Source organism: Balaenoptera physalus, assembly GCF_965194825.1.
Source record: "Balaenoptera physalus genome assembly, chromosome: 7".
Taxonomy (NCBI): Eukaryota; Metazoa; Chordata; class Mammalia; order Artiodactyla; family Balaenopteridae; genus Balaenoptera; species Balaenoptera physalus.
The window spans coordinates 12,852,433-12,873,663 of NC_138886.1; the positions used below are offsets into that span (position 1 = coordinate 12,852,433).

The window sequence follows — 21,231 nt, forward strand, 5'->3', positions numbered from 1 at the left end:
AAGTGAAGAGGGTGGTTAAGTTAAGTGGGCATGTGTAGGGAGAAGGGGACATTTGGTTAATCTGGGTATGATCCCAGCCAAAGGGGTCCCACTTATATTCAGAAGTTTTAACATAACAGGCACAAACCATAGAGTATACAATAATATATAATTTTTAAAAAGCACATCACCCTGAATCCCATCCCTCATTTAACAAAACCACAAGGTGAATATTTCTAGAATTTCTCCCAAACCTTAACCATGTTTATGTATCACTTTTACGTAGTTGCAGCCAGAGTGTAGTTGTTTCCTCTAGTTATTTCATTTATGCTTATTTTTAAGAGGAGGATCAACTTATTCTTTTTCTTTGGCATTCCATGCCACGTCTTTAAGAAAATACCTCTCAGAAAACCCAATATCCATACGTTATACATTGGCAAGTTATGCCATGTCCACTAGCGGGTTTTTCAACTAAGCAGACAGACCACCATGGGCCACTTGGCTCAGATTTACTTACAAGGATACAGGACAGGAGACACAGCTTGCCAGCCAGTCAGTGTCATACATTTCTTCTCAGTGGCGTCATGGCAAGGGTTCCAGAGCTAGTCTTTGGCTCCTCAAGTGAAAGCTCAGGTGCAAAGAGACAAGATCCACATTGGTGGATGTGGGTCTACCTTGACTTAGAAACCCTGTAGGAGCCAATAGCTCACATAGCTCCTCCACAGCACAGCTTCCAGGGTCCCCTCCAGGGTCATGCTAAGTTACAAGATTCCCTACACTCAGGAAAGCCCGGAGCTGTGGCTTCCTACCAGGTATTTATGCAAGATGCCAATAAGGGATCATTTTAACCATATGCTTTGTTGTCTAGTCACACAGCTAACTTTCTCCCTTTAGTGGTTTCCTGGGGAACAGAGCTAGAAAATTAACCCAAGTTCAGATTGGTTCTTAGAGGAGAAAGTGTTTTGTCAGAGAACAAGGAGGACTCTTGCAGCCAGGGTTCTTGCACAGTTTAATGGAATAGCTATTATTTTCTTTGTCTTGCTGCTCATAAAAGATGACGTTTGATGCCACTAAAAGGACTTATTGGGATATTGGGAGAACATAATTTGGAAGAGAACAACTCTTTGAATATGGACAGAGTTCCCAAGACATGAATTATCGAATGAGGCTTCACTGACACGTTCCCCATTTGCTCACTCCTCATCTGATGGCCGAGAGTAGGAAAGGAGTCGCTATAGCTCTACATTTGGGACGCAAATAGAAATACAGAAAAAAATACACTCAAAGGACTAGTTTCATTAAAGGTGATATAAGAATATTCATTCTAAAGAAGCACGTTTGCCCCATCTCATATTCCATGTGCCAGTGGTAGGTATGTACAATTTTCCACTTTACTAACAGCAATTAATTAGCTCCAATGACAAAGCAGGCCTCTAGGCAGTGGACCAGGGCCGCCACACCCTTTGCCCTGTGAAAGACAACAATCCTTAGCGATGGGGTGATTCCAGAATGGTCTGTCCTTTGGCTCCAGTTGGCGTCCATGCTTATCTTCTGTCTCTGATATATCCCATTATTCTGAAGATGCATTTTGTATGCATTGTGTATTACTTAGAGCAAGTTCTAGTGGACGTGCCAGGCAAGGATAAACACTTCACATGCTGAATAAACTGAAAACTTTTGGATACACATATGGAAGTAATTTATTTCGTTCGTGTCAGCACATTAGATTTTAGCCACTTTTCTATGGGCAATTTCCTTCAAGATATGTTATTATATCTTAACTGATGAATTAAGACTTTCACTAAAAATAATCTGATTTAGATATGTCTTTGCCTTAAGAAAGCCTAGAACCGTCAATTCTCAGCTTTGCAAGCAACTATTTTTTTGCTGAGTTTCTGGGTCTGAGATGTATGGCAACACGTGGCGGGTGGTGCCTGAGAGCCCACCCTGAGGAGGGGACTTTGTCAGAGGAGGAGGGGGCTCCAGGGAGGGATCTCTGGGGACAGCCATCTGCCAAGCACTGGTCTGGGCTAGGGATACAAAAACAAGGAGAAAAGCACGTAAAGAGAGAAGTCAAATACAAAATAAGCGCCATGCCAGAGTAAGCTTGGGATGCTGTGAGAATTTGGATCAAGGGCACATGACCTAACCCAGATTTGCTTGGGGGGCAGGCAGGGCGAGAGATCCTGGAAAAGAGGATTGAATGTGAACTGAGCCTCCAGGGATAGATGGGCCTGTCCCCCATGCAAATCAAGGGAGCAGAGGGGGTGCAAAGACATGGAATGCTTTGCACGTTGCTTGTTCAGCAAAGGGCACGTGGCCCACGCTAGTTAGAAAGGGTCAAGTTTGATAGGGCAGTGGAGAGGTGAAAGGCAGGGCCCAAAGTTCACCGGGAGCCACTGAGAAATTTCTAAGCTAGAGAGTGACGTGGCCCAGCCTGCAGTTTGGAAAGATCTGCCAGAGGGGATGCATTGGAGGCAGGGGTGCAGGTGGGGGGTTTGGGGTGGAAAGGCTGAGAGAGGAAACAGCTAAGAGGCCACTGCAGTATCCAGGATCTGAAAGTATCAATGTTTGCTTGTTGTTTGGTGGTTTTAATGTGTTTTTGCCAAGAATTATTGTTATAAATGAGACTTGGATTGAATAGCACTCCCAACATAGCTCAGATTGTGTGTTTGATTTGTTTTGTTTTGTCTTAAATTGGGTTAAGTAGGCCTGTGTGGGCAAACCTGAGGATCAGACTCCTGTGTAACTCCAATGGGCCGAGACCACCCGAGGCCTTGGGGCTCCAGTGAGGCAGACAGAAGAACCCAGGCCCAGAAGCAGTGGCAGGAGGCAAGCTCTTGGGTGAGAAGCTCCAGCCTGAGTTAGGGGTTTTTCCCAACCGATAGGGGAACGGCCACAATAGGGACATCTAGGAACAGACCTTCTTGAGAGTTGCAGGTAGACAGTCAGCCTCAAAAGGACCTGTTAGTATAGCAGAAGCCCAGCCACTGGGCTCAAGTCACAGGAGGACTCCAGCCCTTGCAGGGGAGGCTTAGGGGGAACAGAGGAGGAACATCGGAGACTGCAGGGCAAAGGCATCGCTGAGGCAGCCACTCAGGCACCAGGAGCCAAGGACCGGTGACCAAACTTTGGGGACAGGCAACAGAGCCTCAGAGAAGTAGTTAAAATCCTCCTTGTCTAACTGGACTACAAAGAAAGGGTCCAAGCTCCCCAAAGGGGAGCTAATGGTTGGACCTAGAGCTTCTACCTCAGGTCAGAATGGGTCCCAGAGCCTGGGGCAGGGGTCACAGGGAGGGGTCACGTGCTGCAGCTGCTTGGAGAAGGTAGGCAGAGTCTGGAGCCAGCATGGCCTGACAGTGACCTCCCTCTTTACAGATCTACTCTGGAAGCATATGCTCTGGCGCAGCTACTCTTGTCTGCATCTTACTGAGAGATGACAGAGCCCACATCTGTCTCTGAGCCCCTGCCAGAGGCACGGATGCTAGCAGCTACCACATGGGGGCTCGTGAGGGCTCAGAGATGCTTTCCCCTGCAGCTTAAAGATGGCGGAGGAACAAAGGTGTCCGTAAAAGTGGATTGAGGGAGGTTGACACTGCTGCCTTCCAGAGACAGGCATTGAGGCAGGGTTCGGGGTGAGCCGTCTACAGCCTGTGGCTCAGAAGCATGTGGGAAAAGTAGCCACTGGCTTGAAGGGATGCTTCTTAAGTTGGCTGGTTTTTGTAGAGAACTATCTGGAGACAGACGCAGATGTAAACTCAGAGACAGATCTGTTAGCCGGCGTAGGGGCTGGTGACCCACATGACAAAAGGAGCCATCGCAGATTTAAAATGAATACTTACTCCATTTGCTGGACATCGGTTTTCACAAAACTTCTCTGGAGCATTCGAACCACACTCCTGTACTCACAGCACTCCTATGTGTGTTATGTGTGTCCTTGTGAGCTGCCGCGGGATTTCTGAAAGCAAACCTTCTCCTGTCACGTTGCCATTAAAACTCGGACAATACCACAACACTGTTTGGCCAGGGGACATCACGTATTTGCTGTAAGGTGCTGTGTTGCAGTCAGTTAAGCAGGTTTTTAGTTTAATACTATAACTAGAATGTGAAATACAACTAAAACATTTCCAAAGAAGTTGGAATTTCGTGTACTTCAGCTCTAGTGTTTATAACTCAAAAATTCTAATTTCATGGGGGAATAAAAGGAAATAGCTCTAATTTTCCGGACTCATACTGATTTCTTGGGAAGTTCGGGAAAGCGTCCTCAGTGAGTTTTCTCTAATATCGGAGAAGCTGTGTTAGAGCACAGTTTATTAGTGCCTTTAAAGCTCCTTTATTTCTTATTAATCCTTCTCTATCTCCTTCTAAACAAGAACTAAGAACCTAGGCACTGACATCTTGAAGTTGCCATCTTTTAGATTTTTATTGCTCTTTTTAATATGCTGAGGGAAGCAAGAAGTAGATTATTAAAACCTTCATTCTCAATGTTCACCCTTTGCTTCCTGAATGTAGTTTAGAGAAACCTCATGCATTCTGACTTTGCCCATTTTCAATGCAGTAATTTGGACATGCCAAGCTGACATGGAACTTTGTACTTTCTATTAAAAATGACTTTGCTAGCAAATTTCTAGTTATTGATGGAACTGTGTAGCCCCTTTCAGGGTGAAGCCCATTTTTAGTCTCCATTTTTTTGAGCAGTGATATTTGCCTTAAGAAATAAGCATGCTAAAATTTTAAATAATTTTTACCTATTTGCCTAAAATTTGCTAAGATATATACTCCGTTTCTTTTCTTGTCAGCATTTCTAAAGATGTGACAAGGAAAAAAAACTACCCTTCTTTTAAAATGTTTTATAAGTGAGACATTTCCATTCCCTCTGGGCAAATTAATGAGATCTGATCAATGTCAGTTTCAGTACTCATAACTGAAGAACTCCTACAGATTCCATTTTTTCCCCTTAAACTATAAATTATGCTGTGCTAACCTCTCCGCTTCGTGTCCTTATTTCAAGGAGACAGATGTTCTGCTGAAAGGTGTGTATTTTTCTGTTTTATACCTTTAATACTCATGAAAGATTAAAACAAAGCAACTTAATTAAGCTTCTCATAATGTAACCAGAGTCCACGAGTTAATATTCTCCAGGGTATAAGATGGAAGGAATCCCAGAGGTATATGTGGTGGCCCAGAATTAGAGAGGATATTAAGTTTTAAGTGCAAGATATAAATTCTTCTCTTTATTTGTTATCTAGGGGGCTGACAAAGAGTGGAATAATAAACTAGGTGGAAACTCATTCTTTTACATTGATGCTTCATTTTTATGAGAAAAAAATATCCATCTATTCCAAGTTTTTCATTAATTTGCTAGGTCTTTCCAAACCATGAATCACTGCTGTGGGGAACCACTCAGACCTTTTTTTAAAATCCTGTCTGAAAAAGTGTATATGTCAGGTGGGTGGTTTTAAAAGTCCCCAATAATGGCTGTTTTATAGCTAGTGGCCCACTGTTGTTAAAACCTCACAACTTCTCTTCTCCCCAGGCATGACGGAGATGGTGCGTAAAATTACTCTGAGCAGAGCAGTAAGAATCATGCAGAATCTCTTTCCTGAGGAGTACAACTTCTACCCTCGCTCGTGGATTCTGCCTGACGAGTTCCAGCTCTTTGTGGCTCAGGTAGGTGGCACTCCGTCCCCATGACCCTTGAATTCTATGATGGTTGCAACTTGGTCCCGGGTCCTGTGTGCTGGGAGCTGGGGCAAGGGGTCCCCAGGAAGCTGAGACTGGTTTAGGGGGTGTCTTAACAGGACACAGCAGATGTTGCCGCGATCATGGCAGCTTGCAGAGTTGAACGGGTAGGATGACAGGCAGGTAAACTGAAGAAGTGGGTCCTGACACCAGGAGACAGGCCTGAGGATGGCATCAGGAGCTAGATCATGGGGTCAGGGCGTCTTCAGAGCCAGGGAGTCAGAGCTGGAGCAGACTGTTGAGTCCACACGTGGACTGGGGCTGTTTGGGTGAATCCCAGAGGTGTGGTCTCCCCGGCATCTCGTGGCATGAAATGTGGGAGGTTGGGCTCTCATTCAAGACCAGTGAGTAGGTCTGACAAACAGAGGGGGAAACCTTTTAAGTGTCCTGCTTTAAATTTGTTCCAGAATCGATTTTCAAACGACCCATTCCATATCCAAACAGTAAACAGAAACAACTTGAAGTGGTAATTTTGAAAAGGAAGCTCTCTATGGAATGGTGGTCACATGGGTCTGTATACATTTCTTAAAATTCTTCGAATTATCGACTTGAAATGGGTGCATTTTGTTGTATGCAAATTATGAGCACAGTTAATTAAAAAAAAATAAACGATTGGCTGGTCCCTATACTCACCCCTCAATCTCCCACTTCTGTGGCTTTGCTCACGCCACTGTCGCTACGTGGAATAACTTTCCGTCCCATTTCTACAACTCTATATTTAAGTATTCTGCAAGACTGAGTTTAAACGAGATAGATACCAACTGTGTCTTCAAAATCAGATAAGTGAGAAGAGCATTGCTCTCATCCCCAAAAGTTCCTCTGTGCCTTTTTGCCATCATGCCTCACAACCCCCAGCCCAGGCAACTGCTGATCTGCATTCTCATTATAGATTAGTTCTGCCTGTTCAAGAAATTCATATAAATGGAATCATACAGCATGTACTTTCTTGAGTCTTTTCTTTTTTGAGAATTATGTTTTTGAGCTTCATCCATGTTTGTTGTGTCAGACGTTTGTATTTTTATTGCTGAATAGTGTTCCATTATGAATACACCCCAACTTATTTATCCATTCACCAATGGATGGACATCTGGGTTATTTCCAGTTTGAGGATATTATAAATAAAGCTGCCATGACTATTCATATGCAGGTCATACACCCTTCATCTAGCTTCTCCGAATATTAACATCTTGTATAATTACTGAAACTGGGAAATTAACATTGATATAGTATTACTAAATAATCTACACACCTTGTTTGCATTTTTCCTGTTGTCCTACTAATGACCTTTTTCTGGTACAGCATCCACCCCATATTCCCTCATTGCCTTTAGTTTTTATTTCTCCTTAGTCTCCTCTGAGCTGTAACAGTTCCTCAGTCTGTCTTTATCTTTCATGACCTTGATTCTTTTGAAGAGTACTGACCAGTTATTTCTTTAAGAGTGTCCCTCAACTTGGTTCTGTCTGATTTTTCTCATGATTAAATTCAGATTACACATTTTTGGTAGAATACCACAAAAGTGATGCTGTGACCTTCTCAGTGCAGCATATCAGGAGAGATACATGATGTCAAGATGTCTTAATTCCGGTGATGTTAATATTGATCACTTAGTTCAGGTAGTGTCTGCTAGGTTTCTCGACTATGAAGTTACTACTTTTCCCTTTGTAATCGTTAAGTATCTTGTGGGGAGATATTTTGAGACTATGCAGGTAGCCTATTTGTCTCATAATTTTTTTAAAAAACAGCTTTAACTAAGGTACAGTTAAACTGCAAATATTTAAACTTTCAGCTTGCTATGTTTTGATATATATATAAAACCCCATAAAACCATCATCACAATGAAGATAAGGGACATATCCATCACCTGCAATGTTTCCTCATGTCCATTTATAATCCTTTTGTTCCTCTCCTCCCTGCCCTCTACCTTCCACTGCCAGGCAACTGTGAATGTGTTTTCAGTCAAGATTAGTTTGCACTTTCTAGAATTTTATATAAACGGAATCATACAGCAGATACTTTTCTGGGTGTGTTGGGGGTGGGAGGGGTCTGACTTCTTTCACTCAACATGTTTTGAGATTCGGCCGTATTGTTTCATAAATAATTCAGTCCTTCTTATTACTAAGGAGTGTTCCATTAAATGTATTTACCACAGTTTGCTTATACCTTCAATTGCTGCTGGACATTTGGATTGATTCCAGTTTTTAGCTGTTACAAATAAAGATAATATGAACATTCATGTATAAGTCTTTGTGTGAACATATGTTTTCATTTCTCTTGAGTAAATGCATAGGAATAGAATGTCTGGATCATATAGTAGGTGTCCATTTAATTTTAAAGAAAGTACCAATCGTTTTCCAAAGTGGGTTGTGCCATTTTGTATTCCCATCAGCAACTATGACCATTCTAGTTCTTCCACATCCTTGCTGACTCTTGGTAATAGTCAGTCTTTTTAATTTTAGCCATTCTGACAGGTGTGTAGTGGTTTCTCATCGGTTTTAATTTGTATTTTCCTAATTATTATTATTATTATTATTATTATTTTTATAATGAGAGCCTCTGGGAACTACAGTTTTTGTCTTTTATTTTATTTTATTTATTTATTTATTATTTATGGCTGTGTTGGGTCTTCGTTTCTGTGTGAGGGCTTTCTCTAGTTGTGGCAAGTGGGGGCCACTCTTCATCGCGGTGCGTGGGTCTCTCATTATCGTGGCCTTTCTTGTTGCGGAGCACAGGCTCCAGACGCGCAGGCTCAGTAATTGTGGCTCACGGGCCTAGTTGCTCTGCGGCATATGGGATCTTCCCAGACCAGGGCTCGAACCCGTGCCCCTGCATTGGCAGGCAGATTCTCAACCACTGCGCCACCAGGGAAACCCTTTCCTAATTATTAATGATGTTGGGCTTCCCTGGTGGCGCAGTGGTTAAGAATCCGCCTGCCAGTGGAGGGGACATGGGTTCGAGCCCTGGGCCGGGAAGATCCTACAGGCCGCAGAGCAACTAAGCCCGTGCACCACAACTACTGAAGCCTGCGTGCCGCAGCTACTGAAGCCAGTGTGCCTAGAGCCCGTGCTCCGCAACAAGAGAAGCCACCACAATGAGAAGCCTGGGAACTGCAACGAAGAGTAGCCCCTGCTTGCTGCAACTAGAGAAAGCCCACACAAAGTAATGAAGACCCAATGCAGCCAAAAATAAATAAATAAATAAATAAATTTATTTTTTAAAAATGGTGTTGAGCAATTGTTTATGTGCTTATTTGCCATCCAAATATATTCTTTGATGAAATATCTATTCACATCTTTCACCCATTTAAAAAATTGAGTTATTTTTATTGTTGAGTTTTGAGAGTTCTTTATATATTTTGAACACATGTATTCATCAGATATACCCATTGCAAATATTTTCTCCCAGTTTGTGCCTTGTCTTTTCATCCTTTCAACAGTATCTTTTGAAGAGCAAGTTCTAAATTCTGATGGATCAGTTAATTGATTTGTTCTTATATGGATCATGCTTTTGGTGTCATATATCAGGAATCTTTACCTAACCCAAGTTCACAAAGATGTTCTCTTATGTTTTTGCCTCCAAGTTTATAGTTTTAAGTCTAGGTCTATGATTTGTTTTGAGTTAGTTTTTTAATATAATGTGAGGTATGGATTCACTTTTTCTTCTTTGTTTTTTTTACATGAGATATCAAATAGCTTCAGAAATGTTTGATGAGAATACTAACCTTTCTCCCCATTGCCTTTGCACTTATGTTGAAAACAGTTGCTCAAACATGTGTTGGGTGTATTTCTGAATTCTCTACTCTATTCTATTCGTATATTTGTCAATCTTTATGCCAATACTTCACTGTCTTTGTTATTACAGCTTTATAAGGAGTCTTGAAATCATGTAGTGAAAGTCCTCCAACTTTGCTCTCCTTTTTCAAAGTTGTCTTGGCCATTAGAGTCTTTTGATCTGCCTTGTGAATTTTATTTATTTATTTTTATTTTTTTTGAATTTTATTTTATTTATTTTTTTATACAGCAGGTTCTTGTTAGTCATCCATTTTATACACATCAGTGTATACATGTCAATCCCAATCGCCCAATTCATCACACCACCACCACCAACCCCCCGCCGCTTTCCCCCCTTGGTGGCCACACGTTTGTTCTCTACATCTGTGTCTCAACTTCTGCCCTGCAAACCGGTTCATCTGTACCATTTTTCTAGGTTCCACATATATGTGTTAATATACAATATTTGTTTTTCTCTTTCTGACTTACTTCACTCTGTGTGACAGTCTCCAGATCCATCCACGTCTCCACAAATGACACAATTTCGTTCCTTTTTATGGCTGAGTAATATTCCATTGTATATATGTACCACAACTTCTTTATCCATTCGTCTGTCGATGGGCATTTAGGTTGCTTCCATGACCTGACTATTGTAAATAGTGCTGCAATGAACATTGGGGTGCATGTGTCTTTTTGAATTATGGTTTTTCTCTGGGTATATGCCCAGTAGTGGGATTGCTGGATCATATGGTAATTCTATTTTTAGTTTTCTAAGGAACGTCCATACTGTTCTCCATAGTGGCTGTATCAATTTACATTCCCACCAACAGTGCAAGAGGGTTCCCTTTTCTCCACACCCTCTCCAGCATTTGTTGTTTTTAGATTTTCTGATGATGCCCATTCTAACTGGTGTGAGGTGATACCTCATTGTAGTTTTGATTTTCATTTCTCTAATAATTAGTGATTTTGAGCAGCTTTTCATGTGCTTCTTGGCCATCTGTATGTCTTCTTTGGAGAAATGTCTATTTAGGTCTTCTGCCCATTTTTTGATTGGGTTGTTTGTTTTTTAAATATTGAGCAGCATGAGCTGTTTATATATTTTGGAGATTAATCCTTTGCCCGTTGATTCGTTTGCAAATATTTTCTCCCATTCTGAGGGTTGTCTCTTCGTCTTGTTTATGGTTTCCTTTGCTGTGCAAAAGCTTTGAAGTTTCATTAGGTCCCATTTGTTTATTTTTGTTGTTATTTCCATTACTCTAGGAGGTGGATCTAAAAAGATCTTGCTGTGATTTATGTCAAAGAGTGTTTTTACTATGTTTTCCTCTAAGAGTTTTATAGTGTCCGGTCTTACATTTAGGTCTCTAATCCATTTTGAGTTTATTTTTGTGTATGGTGTTAGGGAGTGTTCTAATTTCATTCTTTTACATGTAGCTGTCCAGTTTTCCCAGCACCACTTATTGAAGAGACTGTCTTTTCTCCATTGTATATCCTTGCCTCCTTTATCATAGATTAGTTGACCACAGGTGTGTGGGTTTATCTCTGGGCTTTCTATCTTGTTCCATTGATCTATGTTTCTGTTTTTGTGCCAGTACCATATTGTCTTGATTACTGTAGCTTTGTAGTATAGTCTGAAGTCAGGGAGTCTGATTCCTCCAGCTCCATTTTTTTTTTCCCTCAAGACTGCTTTGGCTATTTGGGGTCTTTTGTGTCTCCATACAAATTTTAAGATTTTTTGTTCTAGTTCCGTAAAAAATGCCATTGGTAACTTGATAAGGATTGCATTGAATCTGTAGATTGCTTTGAGTAGTATAGTAATTTTCACAATATTGATTCTTCCAATCCAAGAACATGGTATATCTCTCCATCTGTTGGTATCATCTTTAATTTCTTTCATCAGTGTCTTATAGTTTTCTGCATACACGTCTTTTGTCTCCCTAGGTAGGTTTATTCCTAGGTATTTTATTCTTTTTGTTGCAATGGTAAATGGGAGAGTTTCCTTAATTTCCCTTTCAGATTTTTCATCATTAGTGTATAGGAATGCAAGAGATTTCTGTGCATTAATTTTGTATCCTGCAACTTCACCAGATTCATTGATTAGCTCTAGTAGTTTTCTGGTAGCATCTTTAGGATTCTCTATGTATAGTATCATGTCATCTGCAAACAGTGACAGTTTTACTTCTTCTTTTCCAATTTGGATTCCTTTTATTTCTTTTTCTTCTTTGATTGCCGTGGCTAGGACTTCCAAAACTATGTTGAATAACAGTGGTGAGAGTGGACATCCTTGCCTTGTTCCTGATCTTAGAGGAAATGCTTTCAGTTTTTCACCATTGAGAATGATGTTTGCTGTGGGTTTGTCATATATGGCCTTTATTATGTTAGGTAGGTTCCCTCTATGCCCACTTTCTGGAGAGTTTTTATCATAAACAGGTGTTGAATTTTGTCAAAAGCTTTTTCTGCATCTATTGAGATGATCATATGGGTTTTATTCTTCAATTTGTTAATATGGTGTATCACATTGATTGATTTGCGTATATTGAAGAATCCTTGCATCCCTGGGATAAATCCCACTTGATCATGGTGTATGATCCTTTTAATGTGCTGTTGGATTCTGTTTGCTAGTATTTTGTTGAGAATTTTTGCATCTATATTCATCAGTGATATTGGTCTGTAATTTTCTTTTTTTGTAGTTTCTTTGTCTGGTTTTGGTATCAGGGTGATGGTGGTCTCATAGAGTGAGTTTGGGAGTGTTCCTTCCTCCTCAATTTTTTTAAAGGGTTTGAGAAGGATGGGTGTTAGCTCTTCTCTAAATGTTTGATAGAATTCACCTGTGAAGCCATCTGGTCCTGGACTTTCGTTTGTTGGAAGATTTTTAATCACAGTTTCAATTTCATTACTTGTGATTGGTCTGTTCATATTTTCTATTTCTTCCTGGTTCAGTCTTGGAAGGTTATACCTTTCTAAGAATTTGTCCATTTCTTCCAGGTTGTCCATTTTATTGGCATACAGTTGCTTGCAGTAGTCTCTTAGGATGCTTTGTATTTCTGCGGTGTCTGTTGTAACTCCTCCTTTTTCATTTCTAATTTTATTGATTTGAGTCCTCTCCCTCTTTTTCTTGATGAATCTGGCTAATGGTTTATCAATTTAATCTTCTCAAAGAACCAGCTTTTAGTTTTATTGATCTTTGCTATTGTTTTCTTTGTTTCTATTTCATTTATTTCTGCTCTGATCTTTATGATTTCTTTCCTTCTGCTAACTTTGGGTTTTGTTTGTTCCTCTTTCTCTAGTTCCTTTAGGTGTAAGGTTAAGCTGTTTATTTGAGATTTTTCGTGTTTCTTGAGGTAGGCTTGTATAGCTGTAAACTTCCCTCTTAGAACTGCTTTTGCTGCATCCCATAGGTTTTGGATCGTCGTGTTTTCATTGTCATTTGTCTCTAGGTATTTTTTGATTTCCTCTTTGATTTCTTCAGTGATCTCTTGGTTATTTAGTAATGTATTGTTTAGCTTCCATGTGTTTGTGTTTTTTACTTTTTTTCCCTGTAATTCATTTCTAATCTTATAGCGTTGTGGTCAGAAAAGATGCTTGATATGATTTCAATTTTCTTAAATTTACTGAGGCTTGATTTGTGACCCAAGATGTGATCTATCCTGGAGAATGTTCCGTGCGCACTTGAGAAGAAAGTGTAATCTGCTGTTTTTGGATGGAATGTCCTATAAATATCAATTAAGTCTATCTGGTCTATTGTGTCATTTAAAGCTTCCGTTTCCTTATTTATTTTCATTTTGGGTGATCTGTCCATTGGTGTAAGTGAGGTGTTAAAGTCCCCAGTATTATTGTGTTACTGTTGATTTCCTCGTTTATAGCTGTTAGCAGTTGCCTTATGTATTGAGGTGCTCCTGTGTTGGGTGCATATATATTTATAATTGTTATATCTTCTTCTTGGATTGATCCCTTGATCATTATGTAGTGTCCTTCCTTGTCTCTTGTAACATTCTTTACTTTAAAGTCTATTTTATCTGATATGCGTATTGCTACTCCAGCTTTCTTTTGATTTCCATTTGCATGGAATATCTTTTTCCATCCCCTCACTTTCAGTCTGTATGTGTCCCTAGGTCTGAAGTGGGTCTCTGGTAGACAGCATATAGATGGGTCTTGTTTTTGTATCCATTCAGCAAGCCTGTGTCTTTTGGTTGGAGCATTTAATCCATTCACGTTTAAGGTAATTATCGATATGTATGTTCCTATGACATTTTCTTAATTGTTTTGGGTTTGTTTTTGTAGGTCCTTTTCTTGTCTTGTGTTTCCCACTTAGAGAAGTTCCTTTAGCATTTGTTGTAGAGCTGGTTTGGTGGTGCTGAGTTCTCTTAGCTTTTGCTTTAGCTTTTGCTAAAGCTTTTGATTTCTCCATCGAATCTGAATGAGATCCTTGCTGGGTAGAATAATCTTGGTTGTTGGTTCTTCCGTTTCATCACTTTAAGTATATCATGCCAGTCCCTTCTGGCTTGTAGAGTTTCTGCTGAGAAATCAGCTGTTAACCTTATGGGAGTTCCCTTGTATGTTATTTGTCATTTTTCTGTTGCTGCTTTCAATAATTTGTCTTTGTCTTTGATTTTTTCTAATTTGATTACTATGTGTCTCAGAGTGTTTCTCCTTGGGTTTATCCTGTATGGGACTCTCTGCGCTTCCTGGACTTGGGTGGCTATTTCCTTTCCCATGTTAGGAAAGTTTTCAACTATAATCTCTTCAAATATATTCTCGGGTCCTTTCTCTCTCTCTCTTCTCCGTCTGGGACCCCTATAATGCGAATGTTGTTGTGTTTAATGTTGTCCCAGAGGTCTCTTACAGTTGTCTTCATTTCTTTTCATTCTTTTTTCCCTATTCTGTTCTGCAGCAGTGAATTCCACCATTCTGTCTTCCAGGTCACTTATCCGTTCTTCTGCCTCAGTTATTCTGCTATTGATTCCTTCTAGTGTAGTTTTCATTTCAGTTATTGTATTGTTCATCTCTGTTTGTTTGTTCTTTAATTCTTCTAGGTCTTTGTTAAACATTTCTTGCATCTTCTCCATGTTTGCCTCCGTTCTTTTTCCGAGGTCCTGGATCATCTTCACTATCATTATTCTGAATGCTTTTTCTGGAAGGTTGCCTATTTCCACTTCATTTAGTTGTTTTTCTGGGGTTTTATCTTGGTCCTTCATCTGGTACATAGCCCTCTGCCTTTTCATCTTGTCTATCTTTCTGTGAATGTGGTTTTTGTTCCACAGGCTGCGGGATTGTAGTTCTTTTTGCTTCTGCTGTCTGCCCTCTGGTGGATGAGGCTATCTAGCTATGAGGCTAACTTGTGCAAGTTTCCTGATGGGAGGGACTGGTGGTGGGTAGAGGTGACTGTTGCTCTGGTGGGCAGAGCTCAGTAAAACTTTAATCCACTTGACTGCTGATGGGTGGGGCTGGGTTCCCTCCCTGTTGGTTGTTTGCCTGAGGGGACCCAACACTGGACCCTACCTGGGCTCTTTGGTGGGACTAATGGCTGACTCTGGGAGGGCTCACGCCAAGGAGTACTTCCCAGAACTTCTGCTGCCAGTGTCCTTGTCCTCATGGTGAGGCAGTGCCACCCCCCACCTCTGCAGGAGACCCTCCAATACTAGCAGGTACATCTGGTTCAGTCTCCTATGGGGTCACTGCTCCTTCCTCTGGGTCCCAATGCACACAGTATTTGTGTGTGCCCTCCAAGAGTGGAGTCTCTGTTTCCCGCAGTCCTGTCGAAGTCCTGCAGTCAAACCCTGCTAGCCTTCAAAGTCTGATTCTCTTGGAATTCCTCCTCCCGTTGTTGGACCCCCAGGTTGGGAATCCTGACGTGGGGCTCAGAACCTTCACTCCAGTGGGTGGACTTCTGTGGTATAAGTGTTCTCCAGTTTGTGAGTCACCCACCCAGCAGTTATGGGATTTGATTTTATTGTGATTGTGCCCCTACTACTGTCTCATTGTGGCTTCTCCTTTTTCTTTGGATGTGGGGTATCTTTTTTGGTGAGTTCCAGTGTCTTCCTGTCGATGATTGTTCAGCAGTTAGTTGTGATTCTGTTGTTCTCACAAGAGGGAATGAGAGCATGTCCTTCTACTCTGCCATCTTAAACCAATCTCCTCACTCTATTGTATTTTAAAGAGATTTAAATAACAAGAAGAAAAAATCATACATGTACTCATGTGGTTACCATTTCCAGTGGTTTTTATTACTTTGTGTAGATTCACATTTCTGTTTTGTGTAATTTTTCTTTAGCCTAAAGAGTTTCCTTTAGCTTGTGTTAAGGGTCTTTTGGTGATGAATTCTTTCAATGTTTATATTTATTAAAGTTTATTTTGCCTTTGGTTTTGAAAGATATTTTCTCTAGGTATACAATTCTAGGTTGATATATTTTTTTTTCTTTCAAATCTTTTAGCATGTTACTCCTCTGTCTTCTTGCTTGTATTGTTTCTGACAACAAATCTGTTTTAACCCTTATCTTTGATCTTCTGTATATAACATGTCCTTTCTCTCTGGCTGCTTTTAATATTTTCTCTTTAGTACTGTTCTTGAATAATTTGATTGTGATGTGTTTTGGCGTAACTTTGTCTATGTTTTTCATGTTTGGGGGTCATTGAGCTTTTAGATTTGTGGGTTTATAATTTTCATAAAATTTGAAAAATATTTGTCCATTATTTCTTCAGGTATTTTTCTGTCCATCCCACCTCCTCTCATTTGGGGGACACCAATGACACATATATTAGGTCATTTGAAGTGTCCCACAGTTCACAGTTCACTGATGCTCTGTTTATTTTTTAAAAATTTTGTTTCACTTTAAATTTCTATTGTTTTTGTCTTCATGTTCACTACTTTTTTCTTCTTTAATGTCTAATCTGCTGTTAATCCTATTTGGTCTACTTTTCATCTCACACATTGTAGTTTTTATTTCTAGAAGCTAGATTTGGGTCTTTTAAAATATCTTCCATAGTTTTACTTAGCTTTTTTAACGTATGAAATGCATTATAACAACTGTTTTAACGTCATTGTCTGCTAATTCTAATTTTGTGTCCATTCTGGGTTGGTTTTGATTGATTGGTTTTTCTCTTCATTATGGCTCATATTTCCTTGCCTCTTTTCATGCCTGGTCATTTTTAGCTGGATGCCAGACTTGGTGAATCTTACTTTATTTGGATGTTGGGTATTTTTGCATTCCTATATATGTTCTTGAACTTTGTTGTGGGATCCAGTTAAGTTACATGGAAATAGGTTTGGGGTCTTGTTTTCAAAGTTTGCTAGGCAGGACTGGAGTAGTGCTCCATCTAAGGCTAGTTATTCATCACTACTGGGGCAAGGATTGTATATGTACTCTTCCTAATGCTCTGTGCATAATGGTGTTTACCAGTCTGGTTGGTGAGAACAGACACTATTCCAGGTTCTGTGTGGCTCCAGGCATTGTTACCTCCAGTACTTCCAGGTGGCTCTTTCCTCGGAATCAGGTGGTTTCCTCACAAGCATGCACTGATCTGTACTCAGCTAAATATGCAAGGGAGACTCTCTGTGGATCTCCAGAGTTCTCTCTTTGTGCAAAAGTCTCTCTAGGACTCTTCCCTGAGAACTCTGGCTATCTTAGTCTCCCTTGACTCATAGTTTCATTTCCTCAACTCAGATTGTCCACTGGGCTCCACCAGAGTTCTGTATCTCTGTGCTACAGCCTGGACTCTCCCACAAGACAGTAAGCTGAGACAATCACAGAGCTCACATCATTTGATTCCCATCTCTCAGGAATCACTGTTCTTTGTTGCTCGATGTCCAGTGCCTTGAAAACCATTGTTTAATATACAGTAAGTCCCCTACATACAAACAAATTCCATTCCAAGAGCACATTTGTAAGTCCAATTTGTTCGTTAAGTCCAACAAAGTTAGCATAGGTACCCAACTAACACAATAGGCTATATAGTACTGTACTGTAATAGGTTTATAATACTTTTCACACAAATAATACATAAAAAACACACAAAAATCATTTTTAATCTTACAGTACAGTATCTTGAAAAGTAAAGTAGTACAGTACAACAGCTGGCATACAGGGGCTGGCACTGAGTGAACAGGCAAGAAGAGTTACTGACTGGAGGAGGGAGAAGAGGTGGGAAATGGTAGACCTGAAGGATCGTCAGCAATAGGAGATGGAGGGCAAGCTGCAATTTCATTCATGCCTGATGTTGATGACACAGGTTCTAGTTCCTTGCTGGATTCAAGTCTATCTACCCTCTTGAAAAAACGATCCAGTGATGTCTGGATAGTAGCTCTTTTTTTCTCGTCATAGATGACACCACTGTGTCACTGGATTGCATTCTGAACAGCTGCTGCAACCTTTGTGTACTGTTCTACGTTCGGGTCCTGTACCTCAAAAACTAACAGTGCCTCCTCACATAAAGAAAACCCCCTTGCCATTTCCTGTGTCGTGAATCTCTTCAGTTCTTCAGTTACTTCTTCTTCCTCTTGCCTCTCTTCGTCCTTTCTCTGGGCCTCCAATTCCATCAGGTCTTCATTAGTAAGCTCCTTGTGTTGCACAGCAAGGAGTTCAGTGAAGTCGTCCTCTTGCAGATCTAGCTCCAGCTTCTTGCTGAGGGTCACCAAGTTGCTAAAAATCTCTTTGGACTCCTCATCCTGGGCAGCTACCATATCTGCACTCGCTGCCTCTCCACTTACTTTTACGTTGTGAAGGTTGGCTCTAGCCTTGAACCGATGAAACCAGCCATGGAAGGCATTAAAAGATGCGCCCTCTGATTCTTTGCCATGTTTCTTCTTCAGGTCTTCATAAAGGCTTTTAGCTTTCTCTTGAATCAGCATTAAGCTGGGGGGACTCAATGCTGATGCTGATCCTGCATGCACACACTGAGAAGTTTCTCCGTCTCCTCCGTCAGTTTTCCATGCTTCTTTGATATTATTGTCGACATCATCAGCACAGCAGACTTCACATGTTCCATGATCTTGTCCTTGTTCTTTAGATTCATGCTGATGGTTGAACAATTCATGTTGTAAGAACAAGCGACATCTACCATCTTTTTGCCTTGCTCCACCCTCTCAATTATTTTCACTTTTGTTTCCAACGTTATCGCTTGGCGCTTCTTAGCAGTACCAGCTACATCACCGCTGCTTTTACACTTGCTTTCGGACATCCTGGGCTTGAAATAAAGACACTGTACTACTGTACTCTATACCGTACTGTACAGTGAAGTACACAAAAGCACAACCACTTGTAGAGGATGCACGCACGTGACAATGTACGCCAGACACGTGAACTAACTTACGTGACTGGACATGTGAATGCATGTTCACATCTTTGAAAGTTCTCAGCTTGAAGGTTTGTATGTAGGGGACTTACTGTATTTTGTCCATTTTTTGGTTGTTTCGCTTGGGAGAAGCTGAAGGTTCTTAGAACTGGAGAGTTCTCTAATATAAAGGAGGATTTCTTTGTTTCTAAAAGAGCACTAATTTGGAATCTGCTGATTCAGGGTCTGGCCTAGGCGGAATAAGACTATGAGACCCCACCTTAGCTGTTTGCTGGAAACCCCCGGCCCTGTCACTTATTCCTCACTTATATCACTGCTGCATAGTATTCCATTGTATGAATGCACCATAACTTTTAAAAGCATTCCCCTATTGATGAACATTCAGGTAATTCTCATATTTTTTTGGTTCAACAAATAATGCTGTAGGGAACACCCTCGTACAGGTATCTTTATACACCTGTGCCAGCATTTCCTTCAGATAGAAATCTCAAAATAGAATTGCTGTATTAAAGGATATGTGCATTTACATTTGTGACATGTAAAGCCAGGCACGAGGCTTCAATAACAGCACACTTAATTGTGAGGTTAAACAATGTCTTCCCAGTGCCTTGGAAGTGAGCGCTCAGAGGTGTGTGTTTTGGGGGGTGGTGCTCTGGGATTCCTGCCAACAACAGGAAGAGGTGTGAGTAGCTGTAAAACATTCTAAAACCTGACAATATGTGGGTATTTTATTTCTTCCGTCAATTAGGATTAAATTTACTTTGTTCAAGAAAGGGGGAGATCCGCATCCCTACCCCCCCATCCATTTGCAAAACTGGTACCCAGATACAATCAGCAGGTGGCACTAGGCAGAAGCAAGCCGGATTCTCAGTGGAAATTTTTGTGAAGTCTAGAGGAGGATGTTGGCTTTCTTTCCAATTTTCGCAGATGGCCAATAAAAAAAATTCCTTAGAGTTTATTTTGCATATGGTCTTCCATCTGGGTATTTGAGAAAAGTACAGTTTTGTTATCACAACAGTATTTATTATGGTGAAGGAGTTTGCATTTCGTAGCAGAAGAATTTTTCAGCAAATCAAGCCCAAAACTTGGTCAATAATGGTTTGCAGTTTCTTGGGGGGAACCGGAAAGCATGGGGTCCTTCCGTTTTCCTCTCCAGCTTCATCCTCAGTTAGCTTTTATTGATTCAGCTCCTCAAGGCTGAATGAAACGCATTATTTGCAAAAAACCCCAGAGAACAATGTTCTCCACTGGATTTAGGAACTGGGAAAATGTGCAGTTCTAAGTGGGTCAGAGTCAAGCAGAAAGAAAACCTGCAACCTGGAGCTTATATTCCTTGTCCTGATTCCACGCTTGCCAAAGAACCTTCTGGTGAGTAGATTATTTGAATCACTTTCCTTCATATATACAAGATGCTGATATGGCTGACTTCGGACCACCTGATGGTTTATCCAGAGTGTGAGGTTTGGACCTCTGCACGCGCCTTGTAGAGCCCCTCCGACCTCTGCGGCCTCATCTCGCACCATTTCCGACCTCTTCCTCTGGTCTCCTTCCATAGTCAACTTTGTAGGCACTCAGCGGCACCCCAGCCTCTGCCACCTCTGCATTTTGTACACGCCTCTCCCTTTGCCTGGGGCACTTGCTCCCACTTCCAAGGCTGCCTTCTTTCACCTGACCTATTTTGCCAATTCTTCAGAACACTGCTTATCTTTTACTTTCTCTGTAAAGCCTCCTCTGCCCCCCATGCCTGAGGGGGTACCTTGTTTTCCTCTCTTTAGGGTACTTATGCCTATCACACTGCTTAGTGACTACACGTCTAATTATCTTCCTTTCCTGCTCTAAGTACCACAAGGGCAGCGAGTGACTGGGTTCATCTTATTTACCTTTGTATCGCCGGTGCCTATCACAGGGCCTGTGCATAGTTGGAACTCAAGTATATTTGCTAGATTGAATCGCAGATTAGTACGCAGATGCTATGGTTTAAAAATTTCGTCCCTTGTGAGTTTAGTCATCAAAAGTCAGCTTCTCTGCGGCCAAGGGTATCAGCAGGACCCAGCCTGTCACTTTACAGGAGTGCGGGCCAGAGTTGAGCCATGAGGAGCTCACCGAAGCGATGCCAGCCAGGGACAGCTCCGGGTGGTCGGCCGCCAGCCTTTCCCTGTGATGCCCCCAACCCCACCCCCACCCAGAGCTCTCAGGCTTCCTCAGCAAGCTCCGGAGCCCGTGCAGAAGCCAGAACACCTCCTGCTGGTGTGGCACGGCATCCCGAGAGGCTGAAGCAGTGGCCCAGGGTTGCGAATAACTAGTAAAAGACGGAGACGAGGGGACTCCAGGCCGGTGATTCAGGGCCGCTGGCGAAGACTCTGTAGGAGCCATGGCTTCACCTCCCCATCTGCTTCAAGTTTTCTTTCCTTTGTTGCCCAAAATAGAACTTCACCTCCTGCCTAGATATGTCATGCTG

The 21,231-nt window shown here is 41.3% G+C and overlaps 1 protein-coding gene across 4 annotated transcripts in view; it reads left to right on the forward strand.

The window, feature by feature from the left end:
* The window catches only part of TTLL11 (tubulin tyrosine ligase like 11), a 255,910-nt gene that overhangs the window by 62,314 nt on the left and 172,365 nt on the right, over window positions 1-21,231 (forward strand). For 3 of the 4 annotated variants that reach the window (XM_082467860.1, XM_082467861.1, XM_082467865.1), the window contains one exon: window positions 5,516-5,649. In XM_082467860.1, coding sequence (XP_082323986.1) covers window positions 5,516-5,649 — 134 coding nt within the window. Of the gene's footprint in view, window positions 1-5,515; window positions 5,650-14,372; window positions 20,142-21,231 lie in introns of those variants that run through there. The other variant, XM_082467864.1, reaches the window with a different exon arrangement.